This window comes from Rhinolophus sinicus, linkage group LG02, assembly GCF_036562045.2.
Source record: "Rhinolophus sinicus isolate RSC01 linkage group LG02, ASM3656204v1, whole genome shotgun sequence".
Classification (NCBI taxonomy): Eukaryota; Metazoa; Chordata; class Mammalia; order Chiroptera; family Rhinolophidae; genus Rhinolophus; species Rhinolophus sinicus.
In genome coordinates, this window is record NC_133752.1 from 183417774 (window position 1) to 183439091 (window position 21318).

Sequence of the window (21318 nt, forward strand, 5' to 3'; positions counted from 1 at the left end):
TAAGTAGTGGTACATTCCCTGAGACATTTGTGTTCCTTCTCATATAAGAATAAATAATAGAATCAAGTATTTGCTACTGTAGGCCTCTAGAATATACTAGAAGGATATGATGTGTTTTTTCAGGTAGCTGCTTTGCTAGTACCCATAGGTAAATGTGGACCTAGAGGCAGTTAGGCAACTCTCGTCATTAAGTCCGATATGGTTGTCTTAAATTTGGAATCCTGATTTATTTTTAATGGGGAAGAATTTAATTTAACCTTAAAGTCATTTCAGTGTTTTGACAATACCATAGGGAAAAAGCACATCTGCTTATTCTCACCAACAAGGATGCTTATTTTAGATGTAAATTTTCTAAACTTGTTAAACTGTAGTTTCCACAAATTTTGGTACAATATTTCAAAGTCTATTTTCAAAACACACTAGCCTATAGCTTTTGGCAATTCATTGTTACTGTTTTTTAAATCCTTTGCTGCCTTTGGAAGTTTTCTTGAACAGCAGTTGACCAACAGGTAAATATACTGCTAGAGATTTAATCCTGGATATTAACTACACAGAATTTTTGCATGCACACTCATCATGACTATTTGTCACATTCATGATGCAGATCATGGTATCTGACTTTCCTGGGATGCTGTCTTTTAAACATACTAGATCCAAGTAAACTGTCCTTTTTTCATTCCTTTAAATCAGATGAAGGCTTATGAGATTAAATATCTCATCACAATTACATAAGTAGACTTAGCTGAATTTGGTGGATTCCTTTTTCACTTAATGAATAAAATCATCAAAAGTTACCACTTCAGGCTACATTCCAGAAGTTAAGATTTGATTATAAGAAAAAGGATAGCTTATTGCACAGGGCTATATCATCATGTTTCTTTACTGTTTAATAGGGAAAAATATTGTTTTCTTAACGATTTCTTTCTTTCCTCTACCCCTAAAGATACCTGTTCTAGAAATAAAATTGAAGATCTTCCCAGTTCTTGGAGTTGTAGGTGGAGCAATATTTTCCTGTTCAAATTACTTCCATGTTATCCTCCATGGTGGAGTTGGCAAGAATGGATCCACTATAGCAGTAAGACATTAATTTCATCAACATTTAGTATTAATTTTATGCTAAATTTTCTTATCACCATCTACAGAGATAATAAAAATATGCCAAAGTTCAGGTATGGGGAAAGGAACTCTAAGTATCTTAAAGGATTCTTTTAAGGCATATAATTCAAAAGCCTTTTGGTGAACACACAATGTGATATATGTAGATGATGTATTACAGCATCGTACACCTGAAACCTATGTAACTTTACTAACAATTGTCACCACAGTAAACTTTAATTAAAAAAAAAAGTTTAGACTGATAATAAAGCTTTTTTCCTCTTTCTGTAGCCTTTCTGAGTAGACTTTTCTGACATTCCATTCACTCATCCACTGTTTCATTACTGTATATAATTAAGAATTGCCATCTGTTTTCTTGCATTTTGGGCCTTGCACTAAAAAGGTAGGTAGGGAATGAGTTCCTGTTGGTATGGCCAGAAAGTTGCTAGTGGTCATGGTTTCACACATGGGGCAGTTTATTGCTACTATTCTAGTATGTTAAAAGGTAAAATTTTTAACCTTAATTCTTAAATGGAGTGGACAGACCTTGTGTTCTGTATTCTTTACACTTTGCTCAGGCTATAATACTTTTGTATTTATTCAATGTATTTGTTTTTTAGAACTTAACTTTAATACTTTACGTGGGAGTCAGAATTCCTGTCAAGCTTTAAGAAAATACGTTATCAATGTTTTTTAGAAAAACATGTTGTCATCTTCAAGAATATAAGTACTTATTCCAGTGATGCCATCTTCTATCAAAATGTTGTTGGAATGTCTTTAGAATGACTTTAAGCTATAGCTCATTCTCTTTCATTTCTTTGGCGCTATAGTTCAAATTTTCTGTACTTTAAGGGTGGATTTAATTTTGGGAAAAAAATCAGTCACTTGGAGCTAGGTCTAATAAATAAGAGGAGTAATAAACACGAAATACCGCATTTTTAGTTTTAAAAAGTCTCATCCTCTTAAATGACTTATAAATTCTCAAGATAATTTCAAGGAATCCACATAATTCATACATTATCAATCCTTATGAATACATTTTATATACGTAATTCAAAAGCACAGTATAACACTCAGATATATAAGTTCTGATATATTTAGAAAAATTAATGTGTTGTTTTTTGAGGTGTTTTGTATGTTGATCTCAGTATGGTACTATGCATAAAGTGCTTAAAAATACTTGTTGCTTGACCATGAATGATAAAATAGAGTACCACTGAAGAAAATATGATTTAACAAGGATCAATGTCCACTTTAGAGAATATTTTACTAAGAAATAATTGATTAAATGTTTGAAGGAAAACAAAAAATCAAATACTATGGCTAAGAAGTGGTTGATTTCAAACTCTTAAACTGGAGGTTTTCCAAATGTTTTAGATTTTCTTGAATAAAAATCTACAGAACCATAATACAGATAAAAGTACTATTTTATTAGTCTGAATTTTTATAAGTTATTACTATGTAGTGTTTTATTATATGATTTTTATAGTAAGTTATAATTTATAACATGTAAACTTAAGTAAGTTTTAATGAACACATTTAAACTGGAGGTTAAAGATTTAGAAAGTCTTAATACCAAATTTATTTCACTATTTTGTTTAGGATAAGCAAATTATGAGAGAATCCTGATTCACATAGATAAAAATGTAATCGGTTGGATTGTATGGAGTTATGTAAGAGTGCATTTGCAATCTAAATGCAAAAAACGGGGGGTGGGGGGTGGTGTTGGTATAGAGAGACCAAGGCAGAATTAAACTCTTCCTAATCAGTGATTAAAATAATTTGTAAAACTGACCGATTAAACTGTATTTCAATATCTGCACATATGTTAACTTGGAAATCCAAGTGTTGATGGCCTTTAGCATAGTAAAGTTTGGTACAGAATAAATTATATTGTTATTTTTTAGTGGTTATTAGTTTAAAATGTGTATGTATATAAAATTGGAATCAAACATCAGTGGCACTGTATTGTTATCTGTATAACCCTAGGGGTTCCATGAAAGTCTGAAAAGTACCGCTAAGGCCTGTATACTCCTGTAAGCCATATACTACATCATACTCTTCTTTAGATTTCTAGTTCCTAATACAAAATAGATGCTCAGAAAATGCAGTGTAATAAATGCAATGTTAAAATGTGATGCTGATTTTGTTTTGTCCATTAGGGCACCAGTGTTTTGTCACCTGGACTTCACATAGGAATAATTATTATACTGGCAATAATGATCTATAAAAAGTCGGCAACTAATGTGTTTGAAAAGCATCCTTGTCTTTATACCCTAATGTTTGGATGTGTCTTTGCTAAAGTCGCACAAAAATTGGTGGTAAGAAATTCTTTTAATTTATGATTGATGGTATAAATAACATACTTGGGCCTCAAACATAAAACTGGAAACCATTTTATACAATGGGTAGGTTTTTTGTGGTGTTATCATCACAAAATAATATTTACCTATTTGTGCTCCAAGTAAAACTGTAAATGAGTTAATGTTATATTCAAGGAGACAGACTTTTTACTGTGTAGTAAGTTCTTTTAATTATTTTCTCAGCTGTAATTATCAATTGCAACTTTCTGATATCAAGGACTTTAAATATTGGAGACTTTAATAAGCTGCCTAGTCATCCAGTCATGAATTTGAGAATTTTTAGATTCAGTATTTCTGTATCAAATGTGAAATTAAATGGTCTCTTTATCCTTATTTAATAATGAATTAAAATTATAATCAATTCTGTCCTGAAAATAAAAGCTAAAATATTTAAAATTTAATAGTGAAATTATCTTGTTTACTTTTTTATAGATAGCTCACATGACTAAAAGTGAACTGTATCTTCAAGACACTGTCTTTTTTGGCCCAGGTCTTTTATTTTTAGACCAGTACTTTAATAATTTTGTAGACGAATATGTTGTTCTATGGATAGCAATGGTAAGTTCTTTTCTCCTAAGATTTTTATTTATTTTTAACATGTCAAATAGCACTATGCTTAAGAGTGATTTCAGTGAAATATCAGGTAGTCTCACTATCTATACAGTAAATGTTTTGTAAAATTACTTCTTTAAAGCTGTGAATTGTTTTTTATTGAGTATAGAAATGGCCCACATATCTGGAGGTCTTGCTTCCAACAGCCTAAATTCTTAAAAACATAACTGTTAACTGTGTACCTTAAAAATAACTATATCTTTCTCCCCCCAAAATAATAGGACAAAGATGTCAAAAATCACTTTATTCTGCCCAAAGGACTCCAACACTTATTAGAGTCTGACTTTACTTATTCAAGCTTGTTGAATTATTCCGAGCTTATAGAAGGTACCAGGTAAACTAGATGGAGTTAGTGTTAGCAAAGGTGGCCACTTACTGCACCAAGAACTGTCAGCTAATATTGAGGAAAGGAAGCAGAACTGACAGTATTACCAAGTAGTGGATTCTGGGACCATTTTGTGCTAGAAGCAAGTAACCCTATATATCTGTATGGCCCTTGAATGTACTGCATAATTTATATTAATAATGATGATTTCATCAAAGATTAAATTCTCATTGATTACATCCTGCTTAAGAAAGTGAAATGGATAATGTATATATTCAAAAGTCATTATTATTCAAAATGGTTATATAGAATTATGGTCTTAAGACAGAAGTTTTAGCCATTAGAAGAAAAGAAAATCACTGTTGTTAACACCTTAATCACAAAAGTGGATAAAGAAAGCATTATTAATTTTTTTATTTTGAGACATCTATATGGTTGGTCTTCAATTAATGGTGGTTTTGAACAATTCTACTGTATTTTTCCCTACCTCTGGACCTCACTGGCCTTCACCAAATTGTTAAGTGATATATAACATATACCGTGTTTCCCTGAAAATCAGACCTAGCCAGACCATTAGCTCTAATGCATCTTTTGGAGCAAAAATTAATATAAGACTGGGTATTATATAATTATATATTATATTTATTATATTATACCCAGTCTTATATAAGACCTGGTCTTATATTTTATTAAAATAAGACCGGCTCATATTAATTTTTGCTCCAAAAATGCATTAGAGCTGATGGTCTGGTTAGGTCTTATTTTCAGGGAAACATGGTATTCAAGTACACTAAAAGAAACCCTGCAGTGAATCTCTTGATAATTTAATAATCTCACCCTCTTTGTTAGATTTAGGCACTAAAAAACTGCATCTGTTCTGTGTATAGACCACTTAGGTATGTCTGATGATCCTTTATACTAGGTTCTATAGTATTAATAACTTAATATCCTTTTGTGGTCCATTCAAGTCTTCCATTCTTCAAATGGTAAAATATAAATCTTAATCCTTGAAAGTTTTTCAGGCAATATTCTAAAAAGTTTGCAAATCAAAATAATTTCCTTTAATTTACTGTCCACTTTAAATACTTTTAGAGCTCTAAAACTGTCTAAGTTTAAGAAATAGGGAGTGATTATTCAAACTATCTGAAAATTCAATGTAGGGTTTCTTTTTGTGAACTTAAATAAGTATTACCAAATGTAACTGGTAATTACCAAATGTAATTAAAATATCAGGTGTTAAAAATTCAAGCACCTATTTTGTAATGAATGAGTTGGTCTGGTTTTCAATGGTGGTGCAGATTATGGTGAGGAAGTCAAATTCAATTTCTCTTTAGAACACTGCATGGACCACAATGAAAAACAAAAAACACTGTGTAGCCCAAACAAAACACATGCCCTTTAGCATCCTTAGGGAAAAGGTTCTTGCTTCAGAGAGAAAAGGGTTAGATGGAGCTTTTCAAGTAAATGATACGAGATTTTCCCCTCATGGGTGAGAATTCCCTCTACCAGCAGAGCTGGGAGGCTCCTTTTTCTGAAAGGAAGCATTTGCCTCTGGTCCTGAGGATAGTTTTTAGTGTGCCTTCCTCAGTTTTGTATACAACACAATTTTGTATATGCCTCCCCTCAACTATGGTGTCTTTTCTAGGCATTTACTTTTTAACAACTAATCTCAAAGGAATAAAAAATGTAAATGATGGAATTTCATTATAATGACTGATAGCCCCTTTTAGTAGAAATTTGTGGCTTTGTTACACAGCAGAAAATTAAAAGATATGCATTCTGTTACTTTACAGCTTTTGTATTTAAGTCTCAGCTTTTACCACTCTGAGCCTCAGTTACTATAACTGTGAAATGTCCTGCATACTCCAGAAGACTATATAGTGAGGTCCAAATATGAAACATATGAAAGTACTCTAAAATGCAATTTTCCAGTGAAGAATTTTGGGTTAAGGTTTGAGATTGGCAGAGGGCAGAAAAATAGCTACTGCTTAAAAAAAGAAATATACCATAATCTATTTTATATTTTCTTTTTTGCTTCTAAAGGTCATTTCTTCATTTGATATGGTGATGTACTTTAGTGCTTTGTGCCTGCAAATTTCAAGACATCTTCATCTAAATATCTTCAAGACTTCATGTCATCAAGCACCTGAACAGGTTCACAAGCATATTGACTAATAGCCCAAGGAAAAGAGGAGAAGCAGTTAGGGGAACCTAGGAGTGAAGGAAATCCCCTTTTGCAGGAGGCTAGTATACTATCAAATAAGGTTATATTTGAATATAAAACATTAAGTCCTACAGATTCCATTATGTCTTGTTTCAGTTGTTAAGCCCTCATTATGTATCAGTATTTTTGACCACCGATGTTATCAGAGTAATACAATCTATAAATTATTAATAATTAGAAACAAAACCAAAGAAAGAAATTTCAATTTTCTGAGGGTAAGAAAGTGCACTACTATAGTTCTAAATAACAGTCTCTTTGTCTCAGAAATCTTTATTAGAGACTTGGGATTTTCACTGCCAAATGATTACATAAAAATTTAGGACTTAAAGGATTTTAGCCATGTTGAAGATGACGTTTACTTTGCTAAAAATTGATGAATTCATAATATTGCATAAGTGCATGGATTGTAATACTCTAATTACTGAGTCAAATGATGCTATAAGAAATGCTTTATTAGCCATTTTTCAAAAGCAGTATGTTAATTATTATATAAAAGTAAATACTTGCTTTAATATGCCAACTAAAATTTTAAAAGGCTACTGGAATTTTCTACAACTTGTATTTAGTAAAAGGAATTTGTCTTACCAGTTCAGAAAAACAAATGAATCTTTACAGTGAGGGTAATTTGTTCCTTGATATTCTGAGTTAAAATTTCATTGTTACAAAAAGGTGGACATTAAACATTCCCTTTTATGAAAATAATACAGTCGCTAAAGCACAGTTGACATGTAAGAAAATTAGTAATTTATGAAAACATGGCAAAATTATCTTCCCTTTAGAATATCAGCCTAAGTTACTTCAAGTATACATTTCATTAGAGGTTAAAAAGGGGGTAAAATAAGTATCAGTTATTCAACCACTATGTACATTATGTACTGGTTCACATCTTTCTACTCTCACTTAAAAGTATTTAGAGTGATTATTATGAATGATAGAACTACTACTGCAAGGATCTTTGGTGATCCAAATCCTCTGACTACCATCTTACCCTATTTTTAATTTTATACAAATTCTGTAGACCATAAGCCATATGGTAAAATAAAATTAAAAAAGTGAATGATTAATGAACATGTACTATATCTTAAGCAAGAAAACGACATTAATGAAAAAACAGTAAAAACTGATATACCTTAAGAGGAAAAAATATTTAATTAAGTATACAGAAAACACTCCAGAGTACTTATTTTGCCCCTGTAACTACTAGTAAACTTAAATAAGGACCCTCTTAGAAATTTGAGTAGTACTTGAGATTTATATTCTAAATACTTTGGCTTAAAATGGAAATCCTTTACAAAGTGCAAAAATTTAGGAAGTAAACTGTCCCCTTAGTGTCAAATATTTGTTAATGGTGGCAGACTAATTTCTTTCTATATAAGTTATCACAGAAAAAGAGAATCAGTATGGACTTATTTTTAAAAACATTGAAAACCTTAAAACTAAGAGTGAGTTGTAGGGGCAAAAACTAGAATTTAAAACATGGAAAAACAGGAGGAAATCACTCCTCTCCTAATGGGCATTATTTTTTGTTTTGAAAGATTCAGTGAAAGCAATTTGAGCAAGAAAACAGTAAGTTTGACTTATTTCAAACAAAAGCTGAAACAGTTTAATATTTATTAAATCATTTTAAAAGACAAGGTATAAGAATTAACTTCAAGTTTGGAAATGAAAGTAAAATCAAACTTCCATATATTTACTGAATATTAAAACTGAAAAAGCATTCTAGGTAATTTATTTTTGAAGACAGATGTGAAGTACTTAAACCATAAGTAATTAGGTATGTTGATAATATGCTCTTAATCATTACTACAAATATGTGCCATTTAATTGTGCACCAAGCCCAACTAAATGGCATTTTGATGTCTTTGTGGAAATGACATATTCACTAATCCATATTTTAAAAGTGATATTTATATAATGTTCAGTTGTCTTAATGGTTTTTATCAGGTTTATTCCATGACACAAACTTAAGTTGCTTTTAATAAATTTTATAAATCAGCAGTTTCTTTGAAATTTTATTAGAACTGGCTGTGTAACTTAATGACTATGTACAAAAGGATGTACATGTAAAATAGATTTTTTTTTCTTAGGAAGAACAATGTAACCTTCTATACTTGTGCTTTCTACTTTTTGGGACTGACAGAGATACAGTGAAGCCAAAACCTGAAATTAAGTCATCTTTATTGCTGAAAGTTAACTGACAAGTGTTAAAGAGAAAAATGCACTATTACTGTTATTAAAGATCAGAAAGTTTGGTACATATAATTTAGAAATTGCTGCTACTCACATGACTGTTCAGATTTTATTTGAAGGTTAACAGAAAGAGGAGGCTTACACTTAAGCTAATGATAAACAGGATGTAATATTTTAAACTAGAATTTTAAAACCACTCTGAAGATTTACATGCCTCTTAGCTAATATTATAATTGTATCATATTACTTAGGTTCAAGTTCTTCCTTCAAAGAATCATCAGAATAACATGGATTGAAGAGACTTTCGAACAGCTGCCGTCTCTTGCTGCTGCTGTTACATGAAAGGAAGTATTAAACATTTGTTTAATTTTTAGATAAGTGTTATACATATTTCAGCAAATAAAACATTTCAACGCTTATATTAATCCTTATTTTTTGGACTTTAAATGACTTACAGTTTCCATCATAATTTTTTTTCGCAACATAGCCAATTCGTTTCTAAGTTCATTTTGTGCATCAATAACTAGATTACTATGATTCTTCTCCAAGTCTTCCATACTCTAAAATACAAAAGGCTAAGTTCAGTTACAAACCACCACTTTTCATCTCAGGTTCTAAACTTGTACAATTAATTTTCAAAAGTAGGAATTTTAAAATTTTCAATGTATATTATTTATTCCAAATAAAAATAGTCTAAGTAATACATCAAAACCAAAATACCCACTAAAAGATTAAAAAATGTCAGACAAGAATCAACTATTATTATAGGAGGTATAACAGCAGTGTAGTGTACTTTGCTCAAAACAGTGGTTCATGAATTAAGGTTTCAATATTGAACATAAAAAGGAAAAAGTCCCAAATCAATAAATACCATCATTTTGAAAATTTATAGTAAGCTTTCTAAATATCAGGTTGTAATCTACTTATTATGACTAACAGTCAAGTTGATATGAATTCATTATAAAGGGAATAAAATGATCTGTAGTATACCTCTTCAATTTATGAAAAACAAAAATTATGTCATAAATCTTTACTACTCATCCAATAAATAGTGATCCTAATGCCTACTATATAAAAAGTATATGATGTTAAGTACTGTGGAGAAATTTAAAATAATACATGATCATTCCCTTATTCCAGTAAGAGACATATGAACAAAAATAACACAATTTTATAATAGGAATGGAACAACTTGCTGTGGCTCTGTAATAGAAAATGGGGATTAATTCTAATTTAGTTGGCAAAAGAGTAAGATTTCAGTAGATAAAGAAAAAGTTAAAAGCATTCTAGGGCAGATAGCATAAGCAAACGCATGGAAGTGCATAATTCAGAGAAAGCAATTATGATGAGGGGTGAGAGTAATGAACAAATGTAGAAACTGAAACATAAAAAGAAGATCATAGTATTGGGTGGAGGGAATACTGAATACCTAAAAATTTATAGTAAGAGGCTACTGACAGTTTTTCAGGAGGGAAGAAATAATGTTTAGGAAGATAGTATAGCAGACCTATGAAGAATGGATTAGAGAACAGAGAAATCAGTTAGCCTTTTAATAGTATAAGCAAAGAATGATGAGGTTCTGAACTAGGGTAGTAGCAGTGGAAATTTAAAAAAAAGAAAGAACCACTGCAGAGGTGAAAATTGCAGGACATACTAATAACTAGATGTGAAGAATAAGGGAGGTGGAGAAGTCAATATAATATTAATGTTCCTATCCTAAGTGGTAATATTTAGTGATAATACTTAGAAGAAATCTTTTCTAGTATGTTATCAAATCTTCATACCAATCAACAAATAATTTTCAGGGAGGTATTAGAGCTAGCTGATTAGAAACACTTTTAAAAATAACTTTTGTGTTCAGATATCTTATTTTAAAGTTCTTTAAAAGTATTTGTTTTAAAACTAATTAGTTTACTCAGAGAATACCAACTACTTTAGAAGTGACATTTTGACATGTATACGAACAAGATTTTCTAAAAGAACTCCCATCACCGCCCCCCAAAAAAAGGATTCCAATGAACTATGAAAAATTACCAAAAATACATATCTGCATGAATAAGGTCAATAGTCAGACCACAGACCACAATTTCTTAATATGCATGTGTCATTAGATAATTCTCAATCCAAAAATTTTTAATCAACATGTTTTTTTATTCTGTGTCTGTGCCATCTCTTGTAAGTTGGCATATAAAGCCATTTTTAGTCACTGGAATGATTCTAAAAGCAAATATGCCATAAAACACATATATAATACATTTGAAAATAAATATTCATCAATTTCAATAGGTACTTTCTATTTAACAAACACTGGGGATATAAAGACAAGTAAAAGACTACCTAAAAATGAATTATGGACTTTGTATTTTTAGTTGAATAGATAACTATCACAAGTGTTAATAAAATATGAATTTATGTACAATATGTACAATTTTTACGTAAATTTTCCAATTCACCATTTCCTGTTTTGAATAATTCCCCCAAAACATTAGAATCCTAAAATAAAATATATTTAGAACTTAAAATAAAAAACAATATGTTAGAAATGGATAGTTTTTAAAATATATAAGAAAACGTTTCCTTAAACTTAGAAAAAAATTATCTTCTACTTCCATACATGAATTATTTTATAAGAATATACTGTGTTACCAAATACAACAGACCTTTGTGTATTGTTCATGTAACTGTCTAATTGTTTTCAGTCTCTGGCTCTGAACAATCCTAGATTGTTGAAAAATCTTTTGTTGCTGTCGAAAAAAGTTCTACAAAAGTAAAAGAAAAAAATTATGTGATAACAATTTGAGTAAAATTTTAAATTTAGCAAAAAGTAAGCTTAAAAGGAATAGTTTAAAATCAATACATTTAACATTTTGCTTTAACATTATTATGACTAAATTTAGATAATTTGTATTCACCACTAATATAAAACAAAAATACAATAATCCTACTGGTCACTGAATAAAAATTTTAATACTCAAAATATGTCTTAATTCTTGGTGTTTTCAATATCAACATAGATGACCCTTCCAGTAATGCTGGTCTTTAAGTTCCTTGGCCTACTTTCCAGCAATGATTTTTGTCCTCCACCCTACTTTAGCCACTCACTTACATACTTCATATGCTAGAATTTTGTCATTACCAATAACTATAACCTCTATATAGTACTGATAATAGTAAACTTCATATTAACTTTGTGTTAGATACTACTCTGAAATCTTTTAAATAAAATTATATTTGAACTCGTAAATTCTGTGAGATAGGTACTCTTATTATCCCCTTCATAGATGAGGAAACTAAGGCATAAAGAAAAATAATTTTTCCAGTTTCACAACTAACATTTGGTCAAACTAGAATGTGATTCCAAACAGTATGTTTCCAGAATCCAGGCTCTAACCATTATTCCATACTGTCTCCATATATCCCACAATTCAACTACTATCTCCCTACTGTTCTAGCTTTCTCTTTTTAGTATACAGCTCAATAATCTCCATCAAGATCTAAAATCTATTCATCTTACCTACTTTTCACTGTCCCCTATCCCTATTTCCATGTCCTCATTTTCCTCTTTCCCAGTGTAAATTCTACAGTCAATCATTATTACTCCTTGGCCTATATAGCTTGCTCCCTTCTTACTCTGTCACATTTGTTTAGCTAAACCCCAACCCTGGAAAACCTAACTCTTCTAGCTACTCTGCCTGCATCCCGGTAGATGGTCATAACTGGAGAAAAACCCACTACATGCCAACAGGTCTAACTTTAAATCATGATCACTAGCCTAAAATGGACCCTTAATGTTGCTTGATAATTGTATTTCCTTAGTCCATTCACTGGCCCACTCAGGAAAGCATTTTATATTTTCTCATTTGACCTCAAAAGGCAACATATTTTCTACCATCTGATGACCTTAATTATTTCACTAAAGAAATCGAAGCAATCCAAAGAGAACTTTCAGTCTATCACCATATCTACCCATCCACCTACATCCCTCTGTGTTCATATATTCTACCTCTCTCCTATTTTTAAGGATGAACTATCCTTGTTCCCTGCTAACGCCAACTTTTTTACATCCCATTCATTCTCAAGAACTCAGCAAATGTCCCCCCTTTCCATTGTTTTTTATTTTTCCCTCAAAAATATTCCTAACAGCACACAAACATGCTGGTCTTTCTCCATTCTTAAAATGTATAAAATAAAAAACACTGTTCCTTTTCTACTCAGGCTACCATCCCATTTCTTTCCCATTCTCTCAAACGCTTTCCAGCTGGGTTTTTGCACTCGTTCCATCAAAATCATTCTGTTCAAGACTGATCGGAACCATTCTGATCAACAGCAATGACCTTCACATTGCCAAATCGAACTTCTTTGGCCTATAAGCAGCATATAAAAAGTTAATCCATTCTCCTTAAAAGGCTTTACTTTGCTTACAGTGGTTTTCTTTCTACTTATTAGGCCACTTAGTCTTCTTTACTGGTTCTTCTTCATCTTTTTGAACTCTTAAACACCGAAGTACTTACTCAGGGCTCAGTCCTTAAGACTTCTCTTTTACATTTACAATCACTCCCTTGGCCTTAGCAAGGAACAAGGATAGCTCATCCTTAAGAGCAGGGAGAAGATATAGCATATGAGCACAGAGGGTTGTAGGTGGGTGGGTAGATATGATGATGGGAGATTGGAAAAATTCCCAACTTTGTATATTCAACCCGTATCTCTTCTCTGAACTCCAGACTTATACCAGTGGCCTACACAACATCCCCCCTTGTTTCAGATGCATGTTTCATATTCATCTTAAATTTTAACATTTCTAAAACAGAGCTGATCAACCAACCCTTAAAATTATTTAATATGAATAGCACCTTAGTTCTTAGATAAGAAATGTGTGATAATTTTACAAACAATGAAAGGATGAAATAAAAGGATAGTTAATGTAGTTATATACCATATGACCTCTATCTCCTATAGAAATGGGCAGGTAACAAATCTGGCCATTAAGAGCAAACCATGTTTGACCATAATGACTGGTTCAGGAATAGACAAATAATCCAAATTAATCAGTGATATTCCTCCAGAGGACTTTTATACTAGAGTTACTGAGAAAGACTATCTTATTCCACCAGTGTTACTAAACTTTAGTTAAGTCTGGGATTGCAAGAACCTATTTTGCTTACCACATTGAGAGAGCTTACTACAAATTGGAGACAGAGCCAAGATGATACTACATGAACAATTCTCCCCCCTCCCCCATCCAACTATACCTAAAGCTAAACTACCCCTGGACTTCTTTTATTTAACCAATAATCCTTCTTTTGTACTTGGACAAATTTCTGTCGCTTGCAACTGCAAGAATCCCAATCAATATAGGAAGCAAAGACCAACAGCTTTTATGAGAATGGTATGTGCCTGTACTTCTCTGATTTACCATTCGGCAGAACCAAAGCATACAGCCAGCAATGGGTAATGTAACCTTGCCAAGTTCTATGGGTCTCCTACAAGGTTAGGCTCTCCATTCCTACTTGACACTTGTTTATAATAAATTAATTATAAAGCTAAGCATGATACTAACAGCTAGTTTTTGTTTTTGTTCCCCAGTTTTCTGTATGTCCATCTCCCACTGCTGAAACAAAGTCACAAACTGCTGAGAATATTCTTGGTTAAGCTTCTTTCTGTAAAATATAGTAACAAATATTGTCATATTTCATATCAATATGGGAAAAAAACATTCAAAACAAAATTCACTTTACATAATTTATACTATAATAAAAGAAGGAACTAGGATCTTAAAATTTCAGATATGAAAACAAGAAGTACAATTTTGATTATTGCTGACTCCAAGAAGTATTTAACCAGCTAACAGAAAAGCCCTCACATGTTTTAGCTCTTGAAAAAGAAAGTTTTATTGTATATATAAATTTTCCAGAAAACTTCATTTTACTCCCAGTTTATTTTTCATTTTCTCCTAATGAATATGGGCTCTGATAATAATAGATTCAATGAAGTTATTATATTTATCATATAAGATTTCCAAATAAACATATTTCACTTATTCCCATTTTGGTACAACAATGATTTTATACAAAAGAATAGTTAATTCACCTAAAATATATAAATTATTTATAATACATGATTGATCTTTTTCAACACTGTTGACTATCACAAGACTAATGGTTTGTATGACATTTACTTTTTATTCAGCTAGTGTATTTCTAGAACAAACTACCTTCATAGCAAAAAGAACCCTCCATTTTTATTTAACAGGATAAAGGTAATCTTTATTAATTTCTAGGAAATATATCTCAAGTCTACAAAGGAGTGAAGTTATAGGACTAAAGGACTTAGAGAAAAACCAAACCAAATATATTTTTTACTGGAGACCCCAATAAATGTAAGATGGTAATATTTTTCATAATTTGCATGAATGAATACTATGAAATGATAAAAATGTTGTGGCTGTGAATGAACCAACAACCATACCTTTGCTCTCGTTGGGTTTTCCAAACATTTTCAATTCTCTTAGTATTGGTTTTGAAAGAAGCCTTGGCATACATTTCTAATTTTTTTCTCTTGGTAAAAAGAACCTGGTTAACGTCAGCTACATGGAAAATAAATATTAAAATTTAATGTTGAATAAAATTGCATATTTTGTTCCCACATATTCAAAATAAATATGGGTAAACGTGGTTTAACAGTTTCAGAAAGACAAAGTTAAATCTTAAAATAGACATAATATAAAAAAGCAAGGTTATTTGCTTTTAGATAACTTTTAGTTACTAGTATACCAGTTTTGCTTTTCCTAGCTAGATTTTTTTTTTTTCAATTTAGAGATGGTTAAAAAGAGCTAATAAAAGAAAAGAGGGTCTCAAGGACAGACTTCAATTTTCTCATGTGAAAACACTAAGGCTAAATTTTTCTAAATTTATAAAATACTTGTCAACTGAAAGAACACATTTAGATGAATTATTGTTAGAACTCATTATACGAAACACACAAAACTTCAAAAACAAAAAAAGCAAAAAGTATAAAAATAGTTAAAGAATAAGAAAATTACTTGTTTTAAATATAGTGAATGATACTTTTAAGCATATCATTTACTAAGAGACAAAAACCAGGCATAGAAAAATCTTAATTTAAGTAAATATGTAGATAAATTCATTCAAGAACCATTTTAAATATTTTTGTGGAGCTTTTTATAGGACATTTTTACCCATAAGTACTGCATTTCGTAAAAATTTTAATACTTCAAATAATGTTTTTCCAAACACGTGCATATGAATCTACTATCAATAGTTATTTTTCAGTAATCATGATGGAACTGCATTATTATATAAATATACTTCTAATATCCATCAATAACCATAAATATATAAGACAGATTACAAAACAAGCATTTTGCCATAACCAAATCAAACAGGCTTTTCAAGCACTCAAAAGACTTGATTCTATAAATAAGCCATATTGAGAAGCCGAATATTGACTCTATTTGAGTACTATATCCCCTAACAGTTACTATAACTGACATTTGACATACTATTTAAAGTTTATTAACTTTTTATCTGATTATACAGCTCTTACTAGCTAGCAAGGCTGTTTTAATTCTCAACTACATAGTTTAATAATGTAAAAATAATATTTATTTAAAGGCTTCAATTTAAACTGTTCCTGATAGAGAAAAGAACAATGGAATGTCATAGAATATAACTAAATTGAGAAAATGGTAAACTGACATACATACAGATGTGTGTGTTTGTATCACTTAGTCTTTGGAAGAAAGTGGAAGTCTGTAAAAGTCCATACCCAAGAGGGGTAGATTTTTCTCATCACTTTGTTCTAAAATTCCATAGTCCATTAAATTCACACATGTATAATATGAAAGAATCATTGCTAGTAAAAGTACTCACCATTGTTAGTATCATTCGCACTCTTCACATCCATAACTGGAAAAGGTTAAGTAAGGAAATCTATGAAGCTGAATCACATATACTTATGCAAAATCTTATATATGAAAACAAAGCATTAAATGACAGTCTTGAGTACAACTGATTAGAATTTCCTATTATACAAAATACATGGTTTAAAACAACTTTCTTTAACTATAGGCATCTCCTAAAAACATACCTCCAAATCTTTTCAGCATATTCTGTACGTCACCCCTATGAAGAAATTGCATTTAAAAACTTAATTAAGGACCCATAAAATGTCATGCTTGATATCATAAAAATCACTCAGTATTTTACATATAATACTCATTGGCAAAGTAGACTGTTCTTAAAGTACTTAGTATCTAACAGGCAAAAATTATTTTGAGCACATTACCCCATATCTTCAACTATTTCTGCAGAATTCCTTTTCTTCCCATGCTTATCAATTACTGGAGTCTTCTCTGCATTAATAAAAAAATACACATATATTTTAAATTATACTATTTTGGTAATTTTTAATGAAGAAATATCTTAATTTTGAGGTCTTTTAGGCATTTTGTCAACATGAGTTTTTAAAGCAGATATATAAATGCAAATCTTTCTCTGCAGGTTAAGTGGAATTAAGATTCATGACCATTTCACATGAACAGTTTTGCAAGTCTTCCTGCGTTAATATCATAATAAGCCATGTAATATTTATCAGACATTTTGGGAATAAGGGCTGCAAAGGCAAATGCTATACAAGCTACTCTAACTCCAAATGACAAACATGAAGTTTCATTACAGTTTAAAATGCAGTAGGTTCAACATAAATGAGCTACAGGACATGGTCACTGCCCAACAATATTAGATATACTGTACCATCAGTAACATCCTCTGAACCACCCAGATCTTTTTTATCTTCTTTCTTAGAATCATAGGCTCTCATAACCTGATCCTCCATTGATGTCTTCCCAGATTTCCTGGTACGTTTTCTTCCAGAGGGCACCATATTTAGATGTTTTCCAACTTAAAAAAAAAAATCTCTTAAACCTTCCGAATCCAAAAACACAATTTTAGTAAACCGGTAAATTTCAAAATTAGAGATATCAAATAAAGATTATCTTAGTTGAATAACATTTTAGGAGTCTCATTTCTTTTGATGGACCGAAAGTTAACAAGATAAGTGTCAACCCTGCTCACACGTGTGCTGCTATGAAGAGCTCGCGTCTGAGGGCTGGGAGATCAGAATTTTGTCCCGCCCCTGACCAAGTCTGGCTAAATGTGGGAAAATCTAGTTTTTTGCATTTCAGTCACAAAGTGAAATCGTAGTTGGCAGGATCGACCATGCGCATGCCCCCCAAAAAGCTTACAGCAACATAAATATAAAATAAAACTGTTATGCATTCTATGCCGCGGAAAATTAACGTGCATGTAAGATTTACACAATATAGACATCGAGGACTAAAGAAGAATGGCCCTTAGTTTATTTCAATTGTTTCTGATGAGTTCGGGGCTGGCAGGAGGGAGAGATGGCTGACGACGGCCCACCCTTCCCCCTCCTCTCCACTTCCGGTTTCCCCCCTCCCCCCCAACGGTAAACGCTCCAAGTTCCAAGTGCGGTGTGACCGTCAGACCCAGCTCAGCCTGTTGCTTTCCCGTCTCCCTTCTCCCCTCGACCCTCGGCCGCTGAAGGCCCTGGCCTGCGTGAGGTTCACTGCCCTCATTTTCCTGTCAGAGACCCCAGGTGGAACCAATGAGAAAGATTCACCTCACAAGTCAAGAGTAACTTCTGGCTCAGACTCCTGCACTTCCAGACTCCTGCACTTATTCACGTCTGAAAACAACCCAATGGCAGAGAACCACAGTTACATATCACTAACAGTTAACCCCGCCACTACGGTCTCCCCGACGGCAGCCCCTTACCTGAGGTATCTCCTTCTTTACCGCGCGCTCCTCTGAGACAACTCGGAATTCGCGCGGGAGAAAAGCCAGTTTCGCCTCACCCAGGAGCGTCGCTGATTGGCTGATCTCGGTGCGCATGCGTGCAGTGGGCCGCGCGGGACTCCAAACCCATAGCTAGCTGATCTCGCGAGATTGATGGTCCAGAGCACTTTGTGGACCGAGGCCTACTGCTAATACGCTTGAAGCTGGTTGCTTTCCAGTTTCTTTTCTTTTTAAATTTTTATATTTTTATATTTAAAAGTTGCAAAAGAATATTATGAAACATGACAAACACACTACCTACCTAATTTGTGAAGTAGAATTTTACCAGAACTCATTGAATCTCATGAAGTCCTTTCCACCCCATCCCATCCCATTTCCTATTCAGAAATATATTTTTAAATTATCCTGGATTTTTGTGTAAATAATCACCCCCTCCAATTTTCTAAGCCTTATAACCTCATATATATGTTTTTGTACAACCCTGCTTAATTTTATTTGTGCTTGGGCAGTATAAAAAATTGCAGGACATTCTGTGTAGTATTCTGGCACTCACTTTTTTACTTAATATGTTACTAAGAGGCTCTATATTATTACTTGTAGCTATAGTTCTTTCATTTTTACCTCTGTATAATATTCCATTGTCACTTTTCAACAGTACATTCATTTCTTTTCTTGTAAGTGGACGGTGAGTTATTTTAACATTGTAGTCTATATAAACAATGCTATTATGAACATTCTAATCTCATGCATATGTGCCACAGTTCTTACAGAGTATCTAGGTGTGAAGTTGCTAGGTCATAGGTTAGACAATTTATATTCCCACCAACAAAGTGAGTCCCCATTGTTCAATATAGTTCATCATTACTTGGGATAGTCAGATTTCTTAATTTTGCCATTCTAGTAGGTGTAAAATATCTTTGAGGTCTTCTTTTATATTACTCTAATCACTCATGAGATTAAGATCTTGCTAGGCTTATTGGCGATTTGCATGTCATTTTCATTAAAATATCTATTTGGGTTTTTTGCTCACTTTTCAATTGGGTAGCATGTGATTCTTATTGATTTATAGGTCTTTTTATACGCTGGATATTAATCTTTATGACTTTTTTGGTATCTTTTCAAAGATATGTATCTTTATCCTGAAGTCATAAAAATATAAAGGTTTGAAGGTTTTATTTTTCATGTTTAAGTTTTTGTTTATCTAGAATTGAATTTCTATGCTATGGTATGAAGAAGGATTCAGTTATACTTTCCCCATGAGGAAACCATTTTATTGAATAGTGCATGGTTTTTCTACAACATATGTCATATGTCAAGTTTCTGTATGTTTTTGAGTCTGTTTCTCTAGCCTGTTCCACTGGTCAGTTTGCCTATCCCTGTGCCAAAATTAGTTTTCACCATTCCAGCTTTATTAAAGCTTTGATAGAGCAAGTCTCACACCTTATTTCTTTATTCAGGAGTATACTATGTGTTCTTGAGCTTTTGCTGTTCAAGTAAATTTTAGAATCAGTTTTTTAAGTTCAATAAAAAAAAAGCCTTCTGGATTTTGACTGGAATTTTCACTGAATCTATAAGTCAATTTGGAGAGAATTGAGTCTTCCTATTCTTGAATGTAGTATATTTTCCATTTATTAGAACTTCTTTAATATCATTTAATAAAGTTATTTTTTTTCTCTATGCAGTGTTTGTACTTTTATTAAATTTATTTATAAATATTTTATGGGTATTTTGATCTACTTGTTGCTGGTATATAAAAATCTAATTGATTTCTGATATTGATCTTATTCTTATATCCAGCATGTTGCTAAACACTTTTAATTACTTCTAATAATTTGTCTGTTGAGTCATCGGTATACTATTTCCTGAATATTAAACATATGAATGCCTACCGTGCCAGGCACATTTAGTAACAAAAAATAAGTTTTAATCATGAAAATTAGAATTAATATTTTATAAATATATGTGGATTTTGGGATGGAAAATATAACAATATAAGAGTTAGAATATATAAAATATTACAAGGCATTCTGAGTCTTTAAGGAAGTATTTTTCAAAAAAGAACCAAGAAACCAACAGCAATTTAATCAACAGAAAAACTGCTTACATAGACTGGTTTAGAAGAATACTGTGATAGTCACTGCTCTTACAATCTTAAAGCCAGTCCCTCACATGTTGTCCCATAAAATTCTGCCTGAAATTGGGAAATGATTTTATTAAAAATATAGGAAGGTGACACTTTGCACATCAAACTTATGTTTGTTCTCAACTTCCTAAATATCCCTTTAAGGCCCCAAAATCCCCAAAGGACTTTCCCTCCAAGTCCCCAAAGGAGACCTTAATGGCAGCTGCCAGTTCTCTCCCACTACCTCCCCTACTTGCCTCTCCACTACACCTCTTCTCTAGTTTTCCTTCTTCATATTGCCCTGGATCTTTCCTTTTGGGTCACTCTATGCATATCACTTTATTCTGTAAACAAAACTTTCTCATGCTTCTGTTGCATCTCTCCTATAATTCCATTCACCAAAACAAAGGAACCTCTTTAGGTTTAAAAGGGACAAGATTATACATAACTAGTTGATATTTTTGCAATCACAGTTAGAAAGAATCTAAGCATAATTTGGAAAGTTAATCCCGTAGGCAGATGTCCCAAGCAGCAGTCTTGTTATCTACCTC

General features: G+C 32.0%; 2 protein-coding genes across 6 annotated transcripts in view; one reads left to right on the forward strand and one right to left on the reverse strand.

Annotated features, from left to right (window-relative positions):
• The window catches only part of CHPT1 (choline phosphotransferase 1), a 24009-nt gene extending 14781 nt beyond the window's left edge, over positions 1–9228 (forward strand). Inside the window, exons 5-9 of one of the 5 annotated variants that reach the window (XR_012494068.1) lie at positions 944–1075; positions 3258–3416; positions 3891–4016; positions 6439–6638; positions 9061–9228. Coding sequence is in view for 3 of the 5 variants with exons in the window: in XM_019732086.2 (XP_019587645.2) it covers positions 944–1075; positions 3258–3416; positions 3891–4016; positions 6439–6549; positions 9061–9105 (573 nt within the window). In the remaining 2 variants the exon portion in view is untranslated. The remainder of the gene's footprint in view (positions 1–943; positions 1076–3257; positions 3417–3890; positions 4017–6438; positions 6639–9060) is intronic. The other 4 variants (XM_019732086.2, XR_012494069.1, XM_074326219.1 and 1 more) reach the window with 4 other exon arrangements.
• On the reverse strand, positions 9087–17710 carry SYCP3 (synaptonemal complex protein 3). The gene is made up of 8 exons (XM_019732088.2): positions 17576–17710; positions 17114–17175; positions 16916–16950; positions 15275–15392; positions 14367–14466; positions 11470–11568; positions 9265–9369; positions 9087–9140 (listed from the first exon to the last, which is right to left on the reverse strand). The coding sequence occupies exons 1-8, from the start codon at positions 17708–17710 to the stop codon at positions 9087–9089; spliced, it is 708 nt and encodes a 235-aa protein (XP_019587647.2).
• Positions 17711–21318: the final 3608 nt, after the last annotated feature.

What these genes read in the sequence shown, in the direction of transcription:
- SYCP3 (XM_019732088.2), bottom strand. Translation starts at nt 17,710, where the DNA reads ATGGTGCCCTCTGGAAGAAAACGTACCAGGAAATCTGGGAAGACATCA. An exon ending in GAAATAGTTGAAGATATGGG is followed by an intron (nt 16,951 to 17,113) that starts GTAATGTGCTCA and finishes ATTTCTTCATAG; the next exon opens with GGGTGACGTACAGAATATGC. An exon ending in AAAACCCAACGAGAGCAAAG is followed by an intron (nt 14,467 to 15,274) that starts GTATGGTTGTTG and finishes TATATTTTACAG; the next exon opens with AAAGAAGCTTAACCAAGAAT.